Below are 17,440 nucleotides of genomic sequence, written 5' to 3'. Positions count from 1 at the left end.
CACGCCCCGCCTCCTTCCGTCGACTGACAGCGGTAGGCGTGGCCAGTCCGCCAAAAGGCACGGGGGCGTTTTCGTGCGGGGTTCGCCTCACGGTGCTTCGTCTCACTGGACGTCGCCCCCTCCCCTTGTGGGGCCGGAGGAGCACCGGATTAGGTAATATGATGATGTCTGCCGTACATGCACGTCTGCAATGTCACCGTGGGCGTGCCTGTGCGTGTGCGTGTGTGTGTGTGTGTGTGTGTGTGTGTGTGTGTGTGTGTGTGTGTGTGTGTGTGTGTGTGTGTGTGTGTGTGTGTGTGTGTGTGTGTGTGTGTGCAACGATGCTTCACTCTAATGACAGACGTTTGCATGCCGCCTGTGCAGTGCAGGAGGACATAGGGCCGTGACATCCTCCAGGCACTAAAAAGCCTTGGAGACGTGAACCGTTTCCGTTGTGATGAGCGCGTGTGACGTCACAGCTTTGTTGTGCCGACAGAGAGTCTTTTGTGCGCTCATGACTGATTCATGTCCAGCTGCACTGGTCACACGCAGTCATCACCGCCTGTTGCCACGGAGACGGCGGAGACAGGTTGTCACGGGCAGCCGTATCCAAGGAGACGGGAGCATCAAAGAGAGCCCGGGCGGCGCTCATCATGGTGGTCTGACGAGCATCCTCCGGAGACCTCCTCCTCAATGTCAACTCCATCCTGGTCGCCATGGAGACGGGCGCATCTCTCCATACCACAAGAGAGAGTCAGGTGGGAGTGTCCTCCAAGAGACATCCTCCATGAGACATCCTCCATGGGTGGATGGAGCCTGAGCATGCTTGTGGACGTGTGAGGAGCATCGATCACCTTGTGGACGTGTGAGGAGCATCGATCACCTTGTGGACGTGTGAGGAGCATCGATCACCTTGTGGACGTGTGAGGAGCATCGATCACCTTGTGGACGTGTGAGGAGCACCGATCACCTTGTGGACGTGTGAGGAGCATCGATCACCTTGTGGACGTGTGAGGAGCATCGATCACCTTGTGGACGTGTGAGGAGCATCGATCACCTCGTGGACGTGTGAGGAGCATCGATCACCTTGTGGACGTGTGAGGAGCATCGATCACCTTGTGGACGTGTGAGGAGCATCAATCACAATGTGGACGTGTGAGGAGCATCGATCACCTTGTGGACGTGTGAGGAGCGTCGATCACTTCGTGGACGTGTGAGGAGCAGCGATCACCTTGTGGACGTGTGAGGAGCATCGATCACCTTGTGGACGTGTGAGGAGCATCGATCACCTTGTGGACGTGTGAGGAGCATCGATCACTTTGTGGACGTGTGAGGAGCATCGATCACCTTGTGGACGTGTGAGGAGCATCGATCACCTTGTGGACGTGTGAGGAGCATCACTTCACCTTGTGGACGTGTGAGGAGCATCGATCACCTTGTGGACGTGTGAGGAGCATCGATCACCTTGTGGACGTGTGAGGAGCATCGATCACCTTGTGGACGTGTGAGGAGCATCGATCACCTCGTGGACGTGTGAGGAGCATCGATCACCTCGTGGACGTGTGAGGAGCATCGATCACCTCGTGGACGTGTGAGGAGCATCGATCACCTTGTGGACGTGTGAGGAGCATCGATCACCTTGTGGACGTGTGAGGAGCATCGATCACCTCGTGGACGTGTGAGGAGCATCGATCACCTTGTGGACGTGTGAGGAGCATCGATCACCTTGTGGACGTGTGAGGAGCATCAATCACAATGTGGACGTGTGAGGAGCATCGATCACCTTGTGGACGTGTGAGGAGCGTCGATCACTTCGTGGACGTGTGAGGAGCAGCGATCACCTTGTGGACGTGTGAGGAGCATCGATCACCTTGTGGACGTGTGAGGAGCATCGATCACCTTGTGGACGTGTGAGGAGCATCGATCACTTTGTGGACGTGTGAGGAGCATCGATCACCTTGTGGACGTGTGAGGAGCATCGATCACCTTGTGGACGTGTGAGGAGCATCACTTCACCTTGTGGACGTGTGAGGAGCATCGATCACCTTGTGGACGTGTGAGGAGCATCGATCACCTTGTGGACGTGTGAGGAGCATCGATCACCTTGTGGACGTGTGAGGAGCATCGATCACCTTGTGAACGTGTGAGGAGCATCGATCACCTTGTGGACGTGTGAGGAGCATCGATCACCTCGTGGACGTGTGAGGAGCATCGATCACCTCGTGGACGTGTGAGGAGCATCGATCACCTCGTGGACGTGTGAGGAGCATCGATCACCTCGTGGACGTGTGAGGAGCATCGATCACCTCGTGGACGTGTGAGGAGCATCGATCACCTTGTGGACGTGTGAGGAGCATCGATCACCTTGTGGACGTGTGAGGAGCATCGATCACCTCGTGGACGTGTGAGGAGCATCGATCACAATGTGGACGTGTGAGGAGCATCGATCACCTTGTGGACGTGTGAGGAGCATCGATCACCTTGTGGACGTGTGAGGAGCATCGATCACCTTGTGGACGTGTGAGGAGCATCGATCACAATGTGGACGTGTGAGGAGCATCGATCACAATGTGGACGTGCGAGGAGCATCGATCATCTTGTGGACGTGTGAGGAGCATCGATCACCTTGTGGACGTGTGAGGAGCATCGATCACCTTGTGGACGTGTGAGGAGCATCGATCACCTTGTGGACGTGTGAGGAGCATCGATCACCTTGTGGACGTGTGAGGAGCATCGATCACCTTGTGGACGTGTGAGGAGCATCGATCATCTTGTGGACGTGTGAGGAGCATCGATCACCTTGTGGACGTGTGAGGAGCATCGATCACCTTGTGGACGTGTGAGGAGCATCGATCACCTTGTGGACGTGTGAGGAGCATCGATCACCTTGTGGACGTGTGAGGAGCATCGATCACCTTGTGGACGTGTGAGGAGCATCGATCACCTTGTGGACGTGTGAGGAGCATCGATCACCTTGTGGACGTGTGAGGAGCATCGATCACCTTGTGGACGTGTGAGGAGCATCGATCATCTTGTGGACGTGTGAGGAGCATCGTCCATACATGTCCTGAATGACCTTCACTCCTAAATTCTTGCTAGTTTTGCCTGTTTCCCCCATCTTCTCCTCTCTTCTCTTCAACATGTTCCCCCATCTTCTCCTCTTTTGTCTTTGACATGTTTCCCCCATCTTCTCCTCTTTTGTCTTCAACAGGGTTCCCCCATCTTCTCCTCTTTTGTCTTCAACATGTCCCCCGCATCGTCTCCTCTTTTCTCTTCAACATGTTTCCCCCATCTTCTCCTCTTTTGTCTTCGACATGTTCCCCCCATCTTCTCCTCTTTTGTCTTCAACATGTTCCCCCATCTTCTCCTCTTTTGTCTTCAACATGTTCCCCCCATCTTCTCCTCTTTTGTCTTCAACATGTTCCCCCCATCTTCTCCTCTTTTGTCTTCGACATGTTCCCCCATCTTCTCCTCTTTTGTCTTCGACATGTTCCCCCCATCTTCTCCTCTTTTGTCTTCAACATGTTCCCCCGCATCGTCTCCTCTTTTCTCTTCAACATGTTCCCCCCATCTTCTCCTCTTTTGTCTTCAACATGTTCCCCCCATCTTCTCCTCTTTTGTCTTCGACATGTTCCCCCCCATCTTCTCCTCTTTTGTCTTCAACATGTTCCCCCGCATCGTCTCCTCTTTTCTCTTCAACATGTTTCCCCCATCTTCTCCTCTTTTGTCTTCGACATGTTCCCCCCACCTTCTCCTCTTTTGTCTTCAACATGTTCCCCCCATCTTCTCCTCTTTTGTCTTCAACATGTTCCCCCCATCTTCTCCTCTTTTGTCTTCGACATGTTCCCCCCATCTTCTCCTCTTTTGTCTTCAACATGTTCCCCCGCATCGTCTCCTCTTTTCTCTTCAACATGTTTCCCCCATCTTCTCCTCTTTTGTCTTCAACATGTTCCCCCCATATTCTCCTCTTTTGTCTTCAACATGTTCACCCCATCTTCTCCTCTTTTGTCTTTGACATGTTCCCCCCATATTCTCCTCTTTTGTCTTCGACATGTTTCCAATCTTCTCCTCTTTTGTCTTCAACATGTTCCCCCCATCTTCTCCTCTCTTTTTTTCAACAAGTTCCAGCATCTTCTTCTCCTAGACTTTCTCTCCGTCTGTCTGTCTGATGTCGGGCCCTCACGCTGCCCTCTGACCCGCAGGTGATGCTCCATCAGCCAGCAGGGGGCGTCTCCTGGCTGCAGCCCCTCCCCGCGACGACGCCTACAGGATAGGAGAGCTCCCTTGCCGCCGGGGTCCCGCACGTCTGAGCCGCGTGGCGCGGAGGCGGCAGAGATGGGCAGCCCGGGCTACGAGGTGGCGCCGGTGGAGGCCGAGGAGGTGTGCTCCGAGTGCGGCCAGGTGCACCGCAGCCGGGAGAACCACCTGTACAACTACGGCCTGGAGGTGGACGACGACCTGGTTTGCCACATCTGCCTGCAGCCGCTGGTGCGGCCGCTGGACACGCCCTGCGGCCACACCTTTTGTGCCCGCTGCCTGCGCAGCTTCTTGCAGGACAGGGACTTCTGTCCGCTGGACAGGACGCGGCTGCAACTGGCGGCGTGTCGGCGCTCCAGCATCCTGGTGCACAAGCTGCTGGACAAGCTGCCCGTCTGCTGCCCTTTGACCCCGGTCTGCTCCCTCAGCATGCCCAGGTGTGACCTGGAGGCACACCTCAAACACAGGTAGGCATCAAGCCCACCTTACAGTGTCTTGTGCCGTGGTCCTACCTGTCCTAGAGTAGTACTGTCTGTTGTGGTCTACTGACTGATATAAGTTAGGACTATACACTACTTTCTATTACAAATGTTGTACTTTCTGTCTTCCATAACGTGTCTACTGAAAGATATTACTTACACTACTTTGTATTAGAAATGGCAACAGGGAGGATGCATGTGCATGTACGAGCCAGTCTGTCCCACAACAAGAGGGGAGAGAGAAAAAGACAGAACTTATTGATCAAAAAAATGGACTATATATATATGTGTGTGTGTGTGTGTGTGTGTGTGTGTGTGTGTGTGTGTGTGTGTGTGTGTGTGCTCCAAAAGAGGTGAAAATTAGAGGAAGTGGTTGTGATGAGATTGTTGATGTTGTTCCTCTTCCTGGCAGCACGTCACAACACTTCCTGTTACAAGAGCATTAAAGCCGCACACTTCCTGTTGAAGTCAAAAAGAAGCTTCAAAGTAAAAGCATGGCTTCTTGACTGATGTTTGGCTTGATGTACATTGTTGGTCAGCACAGGAAAGAATGACAATGAAGCCAGCTCATGTTGGACTTTTCAAAATAAAATGAGAGGAGGCCTGCATGAGAAGATGACTTCTCCCATCATGCTTTGGGCCTGTTGGGTCAGGTGCTGTGGAAGGGGCGGGGCTGGGGGATTACTGGTCATGTGACCAGGGATTAGTGGATCCCTAGTGGTGGTCATGAGTTGTTCCATGAAGTCTCCTCAGTCCTCAACATCATGCTCAGCAACTTCAACTCCACACACCTCTTCAACACCTTCTTCTGCCACACTGCCAGAGCCAACCCTGGCCTGTGGTGAGAACATCTCTATTCTACACCTCCGTCTCTATTCTACACCTCCATCTCTATTCTACACCTCCATCTCTATTCTACACCTCCATCTCTATTCTACACCTCCATCTCTATTCTACACCTCCGTCTCTATTCTACACCTCTTCTCCTCCATCTCTATTCTACACCTCTACACCTCCATCTCTATTCTACACCTCTACACCTCTATCTCTATTCTACACCTCCGTCTCTATTCTACACCTCCGTCTCTATTCTACACCTCCATCTCTATTCTACACCTCCATCTCTATTCTACACCTCCGTCTCTATTCTACACCTCCATCTCTATTCTACACCTCTTCTCCTCCATCTCTATTCTACACCTCTACACCTCCATCTCTATTCTACACCTCTACACCTCTATCTCTATTCTACACCTCTTCTCCTCCATCTCTATTCTACACCTCTACACCTCCATCTCTATTCTACACCTCTACACCTCCATCTCTATCCTACACCTCCATCTCTATTCTACACCTCTTCTCCTCCATCTCTATTCTACACCTCTACACCTCCATCTCTATTCTACACCTCTTCTCCTCCACTACACAATGGTGGATTTGACTACTTCCTGTATAGTTGTTGTCTTCCAGTAGATGTTGGACACATTTGACTACTTCCTGTATAGTTGTTGTCTCCCAGTAGATGTTGGACACATTTGACTACTTCCTGTATAGTTGTTGTCTCCCAGTAGATGTTGGATGGATTTGACTACTTCCTGTATAGTTGTTGTCTTCTAATACATATTGGATGGATTTGACTACTTCCTGTATAGTTGTTGTCTCCCAGTAGATGTTGGATGGATTTGACTACTTCCTGTATAGTTGTTGTCTTCTAATACATAGTGGATGTATTTGACTACTTCCTGTATAGTCAATGTCTTCTTATACATGTTGGATGTATTTGACTACTTCCTGTATAGTCAATGTCTTCTTATACATGTTGGATGTATTTGACTACTTCCTGTATAGTTGTTGTCTTCCAGTACATGTTGGACACATTTGACTACTTTCTGTATAGTCAGTGTCTTCTAATACATGTTGGATGGATTTGACTACTTCCTGTGTAGTCGGTGTCTTCCAGTACATGTTGGACGAATTTGACTACTTCCTGTATAGTTGTTGTCTTCTAGTAGATGTTGGATGGATTTGACTACTTCCTGTATAGTTGTTGTCTTCCAGTAGATGTTGGATGGATTTGACTACTTCCTGTATAGTTGTTGTCTTCTAATACATGTTGGAGGGATTTGACTACTTCCTGTATAGTTGGTGTCTTCCAGTAGATGTTGGATGTATTTGACTACTTCCTGTATAGTTGTTGTCTTCTAATACATATTGGATGTATTTGACTACTTCCTGTATAGTTGTTGTCTTCCAGTACATGTTGGATGGATTTGACTACTTCCTGTATAGTTGTTGTCTTCTAATACATGTTGGATGTATTTGACTACTTCCTGTATAGTTGGTAACTTCCAGTACATGTTGGATGGATTTGACTACTTCCTGTATAGTTGTTGTCTTCTAATACATGTTGGATGTATTTGACTACTTCCTGTATAGTTGTTGTCTTCCAGTACATGTTGGATGGATTTGACTACTTCCTGTATAGTTGTTGTCTTCTAATACATGGTGGATGTATTTGACTACTTCCTGTATAGTTGTTGTCTTCCAGTACATTTTGGATGGATTTGACTACTTCCTGTATAGTTGTTGTCTTCTAATACATATTGGATGTATTTGACTACTTCCTGTATAGTTGTTGTCTTCCAGTACATGTTGGATGGATTTGACTACTTCCTGTATAGTTGTTGTCTTCCTGTATAGTTGGTAACTTCCACAAGCTCACTAACTTACTTCCTGCTAACCAGCTTACTAACTTACTTTCTGCTAATGAGATTACTAACTTGCTTCCTCCTAAATAGCTCACTAACTTATTTCCTGCTAACTAGCTTACTAACTTACTTTCTGCTAAATATCTCACTAAGTTACTTGTTGCTAACTGAATTAATAACTTACTTCCTGCTAACTACCTCACTTCCTGCTAACTACCTTACTTCCTGCTAACTACCTTACTTCCTGCTAACTAGCTCATGTTATCCAGCTGGTTAAAGGTTGATGATTTAAGTAAATATATAAACATAAAGTAGTCATGATGAAAGTAAATATACAAACATAAAGTAGTAGTAAATATACAAACATAAAGTAGTAGTAAATATACAAATATAAATTAGTAGTAAGTATACAAACACATTCACTCAGTGTACTACATATGAGCTGTTTGTTTTTTGTTTTTCATTGTATTGACATCCAGCATCTGACATTTCCATCCACTAAATGTGGAAGTGCCCTAAATGTCAAAAGTATTTTTTTGTTTATATACCCATCATACCCCCCCCCCCCTCCTCCAAAAAAACAACAACAAACAGACAGAGAAAAACAAAAACAATGAGCTAGCTGTTTGATGAAGTCTGACATCATCCATCCTGAAAAGAACATAAGAAGGTAGTAGAAAGTTCCAAGGTGTGCAGATCAACGTGACCTCCTTTAAAAAAAGGTCTTGGGCGACTTAGAGGTCCAAGATAGTAACAGAGGTTAAAGGTCAACTGTGTAAGAATGAGACATTGACGCCAGGGTCAGTGAGCACAGTCTGGTGATTTATTTCTTTAATTCTGACTTCTCCAACTGCTCAGACTAATCATATTGTAGATGTAGATGTACATGTAGATGATCCACACACATTGTAGATGTACATGTAGATGTAGATGTTCCACACATATTGTAGATGTACATGTAGATGTAGATGTTCCACACATATTGTAGATGTACATGTAGATGTAAATGTAGATGTAGATGTTCCATGCATATTGTAGATGTAGATGTTCCACACATATTGTGGATGTACATCTAAATGTAGATGTTCCACACATATTGTAGATGTACATGTAGATGTAGATGTTCCACACATATTGCAGATGTACATGTAGATGTAGATGTTCCATGCATATTGTAGATGTAGATGTTCCACACATATTGTGGATGTAGATCTAGATGTAGATGTTCCACACATATTGTAGATGTACATGTAGATGTAGATGTTCCACACATATTGTAGATGTACATGTAGATGTAAATGTAGATGTAGATGTTCCATGCATATTGTAGATGTAGATGTTCCACACATATTGTGGATGTACATCTAAATGTAGATGTTCCACACATATTGTAGATGTACATGTAGATGTAGATGTTCCACACATATTGCAGATGTACATGTAGATGTAAATGTAGATGTAGATGTTCCATACATATTGTGGATGTAGATCTAGATTTAGATGTTCCACACATATTGTGGATGTAGATCTAGATGTAGATGTTCCACACATATTGTAGATGTATGTGTGGATGTAGATGTTGATGTTCCACACATATTGTAGATGTAGATGTTCCACACATATTGTAGATGTGTGCATGTAGATGTAGATGTTCCACACATATTGTAGATGTGTGGATGTAGATGTAGATGTTCCACACATATTTTAGATGTAGATGTTCAACACATATTGTAGATGTGTAGATCTAGATGTAGATGTTCCACACATATTGTAGATGTATGTGTGGATGTAGATGTAGATGTTCCACACATATTGTAGATGTGTGGATGTAGATGTAGATGTTCCACACATATTTTAGATGTAGATGTTCAACACATATTGTAGATGTATGTGTGGATGTAGATGTTCCACACATATTGTAGATGTATGTGTGGATGTAGATGTAGATGTTCCACACATATTGTAGATGTAGATGTTGAGAGTGCAGTCCAACGAGGTGTGTCCCTGGTTCCTGCCCCAAGGTGTCCAGGAAGGCGGTGCCAGCAGACCAGCGTGGAGGCTCCTCACAAGGACGGCGGGGACGAGCGAGCCATGGTCAGAAGTCCACCCCGCTCCCCACACACCCACCTGGAGGACCTCACCCCGTCCCCGCCCCCACCCCCACCCCCACCCCCACCTGGTCCCCACAGCGGCGAGGGCGAGGTGGCCATGAGGACGGAGGAGGTGGGCGTGGACAACCCCGCCTTTGAGGAGAGCACGGAGGAAGAGAGTGAGCTGCTTGGAGGAGTGAGGTGCTTGGAGAAGGTGTGTTAATGTGTGTGTGTGTGTGCGTGTCTGCAGGTGTGCTTCTCCCCAGAGTCAAGCGTCCTCTCAGCAACCCATGCATCCACCTGCTGCGCTCTGTCAGCTCCGCCTCCTCCGGCTGGGACTGCCCGGAGTCTCCGCCTCTTTCCGCAGAGGAGGGTAGGTTCTCACCCGCGTCTGATGATGTCATCATGCCGACTGAGACGTGCTCGTGCGTCTGATGATGTCATCATGCCGACTGAGACGTGCTCGTGCGTCTGATGATGTCATCATGCCGACTGAGACGTGCTCGTGCGTCTGATGATGTCATCATGCCGACTGAGACGTGCTCGTGCGTCTGATGATGTCATCATGCCGACTGAGACGTGCTCGTGCGTCTGATGATGTCATCATGCCGACTGAGACGTGCTCGTGCGTCTGATGATGTCATCATGCCGACTGAGACGTGCTGGTGCGTCTGATGATGTCATCATGCCGACTGAGACGTGCTCGTGCGTCTGATGATGTCATCATGCCGACTGAGACGTGCTTGTGCGTCTGATGATGTCATCATGCCGACTGAGACGTGCTCGTGCGTTTGATGATGTCATCATGCCGACTGAGACGTGCTCGTGCGTCTGATGATGTCATCATGCCGACTGAGACGTGCTCGTGCGTTTGATGATGTCATCATGCCGACTGAGACGTGCTTGTGCGTCTGATGATGTCATCATGCCGACTGAGACGTGCTTGTGCGTCTGATGATGTCATCATGCCGACTGAGACGTGCTCGTGCGTCTGATGATGTCATCATGCCGACTGAGACGTGCTCGTGCGTCTGATGATGTCATCATGCCGACTGAGACGTGCTCGTGCGTCTGATGATGTCATCATGCCGACTGAGACGTGCTCGTGCGTCTGATGATGTCATCATGCCGACTGAGACGTCTCCCTAGGCTGCGTCAAGCTGCCGCCACTTCCGGAGGGCCAGATAACGGCGGTGGAGGTGCACCGCACCAACCCCTACGTGGAGCTGGGCATCAGCATTGTGGGCGGCAACGAGACCCCCCTCATCAACATCGTCATACAGGAAGTGTACCGGGATGGCGTGATCGCAAGAGATGGACGCCTATTGGCGGGCGACCAAATACTCCAGGTGAGGACATGATGATGATGATGATGGTACTACATGACGGTGAATACTACATGACAGTGAGGTACTACATGACAGTGAAGTACTACATGAATGTGAAGTACTACATGACGGTGAGGTAGTACATGACAGTGAAGTACTACATGACGGTGAGGTAGTACATGACAGTGAAGTAGTACATGACAGTGAAGTACTACATGAATGTGAAGTACTACATGACGGTGAGGTAGTACATGACAGTGAAGTAGTACATGACGGTGAGGTAGTACATGACAGTGAAGTAGTACATGACAGTGAGGTAGTACATAACGGTGAAGTAGTACATGACGGTGAAGTAGTACATGACAGTGAAGTAGTACATGAGGGTGAGGTAGTACATGACAGTGAGGTAGTACATGACAGTGAAGTAGTACATGACAGTGAAGTAGTACATGACAGTGAGGTAGTACATGACAGTGAAGTAGTACATGACAGTGAGGTAGTACATGACGGTGAAGTAGTACATGACAGTGAGGTAGTACATGACAGTGAAGTAGTACATGACAGTGAAGTAGTACATGACAGTGAAGTAGTGCATGACGGTGAAGTAGTACATGACAGTGAGGTAGTACATGACGGTGAAGTAGTACATGACAGTGAGGTAGTACATGACAGTGAAGTAGTACATGACAGGTAGTACATGACGGTGAAGTAGTACATGACAGTGAAGTAGTACATGACGGTGAAGTAGTACATGACGGTGAAGTAGTACATGACGGTGAAGTAGTACATGAGGGTGAGGTAGTACATGACAGTGAGGTAGTACATGACAGTGAAGTAGTACATGACAGTGAGGTAGTACATGACAGTGAAGTAGTACATGACGGTGAGGTAGTACATGACGGTGAAGTAGTACATGACGGTGAAGTAGTACATGACGGTGAAGTAGTACATGACAGTGAAGTAGTACATGAAAGTGAGGTAGTACATGACGGTGAAGTAGTACATGACAGTGAAGTAGTACATGACGGTGAAGTAGTACATGACAGTGAGGTAGTACATGACGGTGAAGTAGTACATGACGGTGAAGTAGTACATGACAGTGAGGTAGTACATGACAGTGAAGTAGTACATGACAGTGAGGTAGTACATGACAGTGAAGTAGTACATGACAGTGAGGTAGTACATGACGGTGAAGTAGTACATGACGGTGAAGTAGTACATGACAGTGAAGTAGTACATGACAGTGAAGTAGTACATGACGGTGAAGTACTACATGACAGTGAAGTAGTACATGACGGTGAGGTAGTACATGACAGTGAAGTACTACATGAGGGTGAGGTAGTACATGACAGTGAAGTAGTACATGACAGTGAAGTAGTACATGACAGTGAAGTAGTACATGACGGTGAGGTAGTACATGACAGTGAAGTAGTACATGACAGTGAGGTAGTACATGACATGAAGTAGTACATGACAGTGAAGTAGAACATGACAGTGAAGTAGTACATGACAGTGAAGTAGTACATGACAGTGAAGTACTACATGACAGTGAAGTAGTACATGACAGTGAAGTAGTACATGACAGTGAAGTAGTACATGACAGTGAAGTAGTACATGACAGTGAAGTAGTACATGACGGTGAGGTAGTACATGACAGTGAAGTAGTACATGACAGTGAGGTAGTACATGACATGAAGTAGTACATGACAGTGAAGTAGAACATGACAGTGAAGTAGTACATGACAGTGAAGTAGTACATGACAGTGAAGTAGTACATGACAGTGAAGTACTACATGACAGTGAAGTAGTACATGACGGTGAGGTAGTACATGACAGTGAAGTAGTACATGACAGTGAGGTAGTACATGACAGTGAAGTACTACATGAGGGTGAAGATGTCTCCTCAGGTCAACAACGTGGACATCAGCAACGTCCCCCACAGTTTCGCCCGCTGCACCCTGGCCCGCCCCTGCACCACCCTGCAGCTGACGGTGCTCCGAGAGCGCCGCTGTGCGTCCCGAGCCCCGCCCCCCACCCCCGCCCCGTGCCCCACCCCCGAGGGCGACCCCCCCAGCCCGGCGTCCCTGAGGATCACCCTGCACAAGCGGGACTCCTCGGAGCAGCTGGGCATCAAGTTGGTGCGGCGGACGGACGAGTCGGGCGTCTTCGTGCTGGACCTGCTGGACGGGGGCCTGGCGGCCAAAGACGGCCGCCTGCGCAGCAACGACCGCCTGATGGCCGTCAACGAGCAGGACCTGCGCCACGGCACGCCGGAGCAGGCCGCGCAGGTCATACAGGTGAGGCTGCCTTCAGGGACCGCCGTCAACGTGGGAGCTTAAAGCGCTGACGCACTTTCCAGGCCAGCGGCGAGCGAGTCCATCTGCTGATCGTGCGAGCCGACAAAGTAACTCCGCCTCCAAACTGCAGCTCCGCCAGCAGAGATCTCTACTGCCTTGACCACTTCCTGCCTAACCTGCTGCCGCGCACCAGCGCCCACAGGGTGAGGCGGGTGTTGTGTTGTGTTGCTCAGCTCATGGCGTGAAGCAGCAGCGTGTGTGTGTGTGTGTGTGTGTGTGTGTGTGTGTGTGTGTGTGTGTGTGTGTGTGTGTGTGTGTGTGTGTCTTGCAGGACCTCACCTGCCAGGAGAAGCACATCACTGTGAAGAAAGAACCCCTGGAGTCTCTGGGCATGACGGTGGCGGGGGGGCGGGGCAGCAAAAGCGGCGAGCTGCCCATCTTCGTCACCAGCGTCCAGGCGCACGGCTGCTTGTCCAGGGACGGGCGAATCAAGCGAGGTGACGCGGGCGACGCCAACCAGCGGGAGCACGCCGTGGAAACCTGCTCTTCTTCTTCTTCTTCCTCAGGTGACGTCCTGCTGAGCATCAACGGCCAGGACTTGACCTCCCTGAGCCACAGCGAGGCGGTGGGCACGCTGAAGGCCAGCGCCGCCTCGCCCTCGGTGCAGCTGAGGGTGCTGGAGGTCAGCGTGGTGGAGCAGCGCCAACGTGACCAGCTGCCGCCGCACGCTCACCACTGCGACTTTGACGCCAACTGGTCGCCCTCCTGGGTCATGTGGCTCGGCCTGCCCAGGTGAGCTCGCACGCCGGAAGAAAGCGGGCGCAGGACGTAGCTGGCGGGCTCGCCGACAGATGTCTAAGTCATTATCTGGCCTCCCAGTTGACTTCCTGTTTCCTTTTGACAAACCAGGAAGTGATGGCTAGCAAACAAAAATATGATTCTACACGTACGGTAGGAAAATGACTGATTTTAAGGCTTAATTAATGATAGTCCCACTATCTATGCCGTTGTGTCAACCAGGAAGTAGTCTGCTAGCCAATAAATCATGTAGTAATGATAATAAAAATTATAATAATAATCATTGTGTGAACCAGGAAGTAGTCTGCTAGCCAATAAATCATGTAGTAATGATAATAATAGTAATAATAATAATAATACTCATTGTATGAGCCAGGAAGTAGTCTGCTGGTCAGTAAATCATCATATAGTAATAATAATAATAATAATCATTGTGTGAACCAGGAAGTAGTCTGCTAGCCAGTAAATCATGTAGTAATAATAATATTCATCAACATTGTATGAGCTAGGAAGTAGTCTGCTAGTCAATAAATCATCATGTAGTAATAATAATAATTATTATTATCATTGTGTGAACCAGGAAGTAGTCTGCTAGTCATTAAATCATGTAGTATTAATAGTAATGTGTGAACCAGGAAGTAGTCTGCTACCCAGTAAATCATCATGTAGTAATAATAATAATTATTATTATCATTGTGTGAACCAGGAAGTAGTCTGCTAGTCATTAAATCATGTAGTATTAATAGTAATGTGTGAACCAGGAAGTAGTCTGCTAGTCATTAAATCATGTAGTATTAATAGTAATGTGTGAACCAGGAAGTAGTCTGCAGGCCAGTAAATCATCATGTAGTAATAATAATTATTATCATTGTGTGAACCAGGAAGTAGTCTGCTAGTCATTAAATCATGTAGTATTAATAGTAATGTGTGAACCAGGAAGTAGTCTGCAGGCCAGTAAATCATCATGTAGTATTAATAGTAATGTGTGAACCAGGAAGTAGTCTGCTAGTCACTAAATCATGTAGTATTAATAGTAATGTGTGAACCAGGAAGTAGTCTGCTACCCAGTAAATCATCATGTAGTAATAATAATAATTATTATTATCATTGTGTGAACCAGGAAGTAGTCTGCTAGTCACTAAATCATGTTTCAGTCTGCAGGTTGTGTAGTCGTAGTGCTATTTTGTTGCAATAAATATGGGACTTGAGGCCTATTTCCAATTGTTAATAGTTGTTTTCTTTTGCCATTTTCCACCCAAATATAATTCTCGGTTCTCTGGGAAGCAAGAAAAACATTTTCATGTCGTCATAGGAGACCCAGGTTGAGGTTTGACATTGTTTTTGAAGTCGTCGGAAAGGCAGTATCCAACATGTGTGAGGTGTCAGGCAGCATCCATGTGCGAGTGGGAGGTGTCGCTGGTGTTGCATCCTTCTGTGTGAGTGCGCCCCCAAGAGAAGGTGTGTGCTTTGTGCTGCAGCTGGCTACACAGCAGTCATCACATCGTGCTGCGCAGGAGCCACCCGGGCAGCTGGGGCTTCAGTATTGTGGGCGGCTACGAAGAAAGCCACGCCAACCAGGCCTTCTTCATCAAGACCATCGTGCTGGGCACGCCGGCGTACTACGACGGACGCCTCAAGTGAGTCATGGCCTCCTCCATGACCCGGGTGAGGGCCCGGCTTCAGTTCCATACTTGAAGCAGGTGGCAAGTATTCAAGGAGTACTACCTTGTAGCAATTCACCTCAAATCAAATGCTGCTTGGTATCAAAACCTTTGTTGCATGTGCACCGGTTCAAACACTTGGCGAGCAAACAAGCAGTCCAATACTCAGAGTGGACTAAACCGGGCTACCTGGAGGTCATGTTCAGGCTGGCGGTGCCAACAAAGCAAGCATGCCTGATATTGACGCCGCTCCAAATGAAGGCTCCACTTTTCAAAATGCGCTAGCTCGATGCTAATATACATCGCATATGCTACTGATTAGCATTAGCAATGCATATTTCAACACGTCTAGCTTCAATGAAAACTACAACTAAGTTGCACATTACGATCAAACAGCTGCTGTGTAATATTGTTAGTCAAATACTTACAGTATAATCACTTTGTAGGACTCAACAAGACGAGCACATTCAGGTCAACAACACATCCTTTACGCTACTGGCCTCTAAAGTCCATCCCTCCTGGTTCAGCCCCTGCTTCTGTTCCACCTGGGACTCTAACCTGAGTCCTCCTGTATGAGTCCTCCAGACACCCAGCAGTCAACCATGTGTCCACCGCAAGATCTCATGGAGGCAGGGATTTAGGACTACTAGTGTAGACCAGGCACAGCTTTCAACTGGAACAGTATCTGTTAGGTCACAAGATAGTCCACAACAATAACAACCTTCATCTGGCACACTAGCAGTCACTGTGGACTATCTTGGGACTATACTGTTCCGGATGAATGTTGTCAGTCCACAACAATAACAACCTTCATCTGGAACAGTATCAGTCAGGTCACAAGATAGTCCACAACAATAATAACAACATTCATCTGGAACAGTATCAGTCAGGTCACAAGATAGTCCACAACAATAACAACCTTCATCTGGAACAGTATCAGTCAGGTCACAAGATAGTCCACAACAACATTCATCTGGAACAGTATCAGTCAGGTCACAAGATAGTCCACAACAATAACAACCTTCATCTGGAACAGTATCAGTCAGGTCACAAGATAGTCCACAACAACATTCATCTGAAACAGTATCAGTCAGGTCACAAGATAGTCCACAACAATAACAACCTTCATCTGGAACAGTATCAGTCAGGTCACAAGATAGTCCACAACAACATTCATCTGGAACAGTATCAGTCAGGTCACAAGATAGTCCACAACAATAACAACCTTCATCTGGAACAGTAGCAGTCAGGTCACAAGATAGTCCACAACAATAACAACCTTCATCTGGAACAGTAGCAGTCAGGTCACAAGATAGTCCACAACAATAACAACCTTCATCTGGAACAGTATCAGTCACTGTGGACTATCTTGGGACTATACTGTTCCGGATGAATGTTGTCAGTCCACAACAATAACAACCTTCATCTGGCACAGTAGCAGTCAGGTCACAAGATAGTCCACAACAATAACAACCTTCATCTGGAACAGTAGCAGTCAGGTCACAAGATAGTCCACAACAATAACAACCTTCATCTGGAACAGTATCAGTCAGGTCACAAGATAGTCCACAACAATAACAACCTTCATCTGGAACAGTATCAGTCAGGTCACAAGATAGTCCACAACAATAACAACCTTCATCTGGAACAGTAGCAGTCAGGTCACAAGATAGTCCACAACAATAACAACCTTCATCTGGAACTGTATCTGTCAGGTCACAAGATAGTCAATAACTACCTTCATCTGGCACAGTAGCAGTCACTGTGGACTATCTTGGGACTATACTGTTCCGGATGAATGTTGTCAGTCCACAACAATAACAACCTTCATCTGGCACAGTAG

The 17,440-nt window shown here is 47.6% G+C and overlaps 1 protein-coding gene across 3 annotated transcripts in view; it reads left to right on the top strand.

Moving 5' to 3' along the window:
• Positions 1 to 20: 20 nt before the first annotated feature.
• lnx2a (ligand of numb-protein X 2a) overlaps positions 21 to 17,440 on the top strand; it is a 26,698-nt gene continuing 9,278 nt past the window's right edge. The window contains exons 1-10 of one of the 3 annotated variants that reach the window (XM_061921199.1): positions 21 to 153; positions 4,182 to 4,703; positions 9,445 to 9,692; positions 9,764 to 9,886; positions 10,663 to 10,862; positions 12,749 to 13,138; positions 13,201 to 13,341; positions 13,470 to 13,635; positions 13,705 to 13,930; positions 15,415 to 15,573. In XM_061921199.1, the coding sequence (XP_061777183.1) occupies positions 4,315 to 4,703; positions 9,445 to 9,692; positions 9,764 to 9,886; positions 10,663 to 10,862; positions 12,749 to 13,138; positions 13,201 to 13,341; positions 13,470 to 13,635; positions 13,705 to 13,930; positions 15,415 to 15,573 (2,042 nt within the window). In that variant the 5' untranslated portion in view covers positions 21 to 153; positions 4,182 to 4,314. Of the gene's footprint in view, positions 154 to 4,181; positions 4,704 to 5,427; positions 5,557 to 9,444; positions 9,693 to 9,763; positions 9,887 to 10,662; positions 10,863 to 12,748; positions 13,139 to 13,200; positions 13,342 to 13,469; positions 13,931 to 15,414; positions 15,574 to 17,440 lie in introns of those variants that run through there. The other 2 variants (XM_061921198.1, XM_061921200.1) reach the window with 2 other exon arrangements.

The sequence above is a fragment of the Nerophis ophidion genome, linkage group LG15 (assembly GCF_033978795.1).
Source record: "Nerophis ophidion isolate RoL-2023_Sa linkage group LG15, RoL_Noph_v1.0, whole genome shotgun sequence".
NCBI lineage: Eukaryota > Metazoa > Chordata > Actinopteri > Syngnathiformes > Syngnathidae > Nerophis > Nerophis ophidion.
Note: the sequence above shows the minus strand (reverse complement) of the source record. Positions and strands in the feature narration are given on the sequence as shown.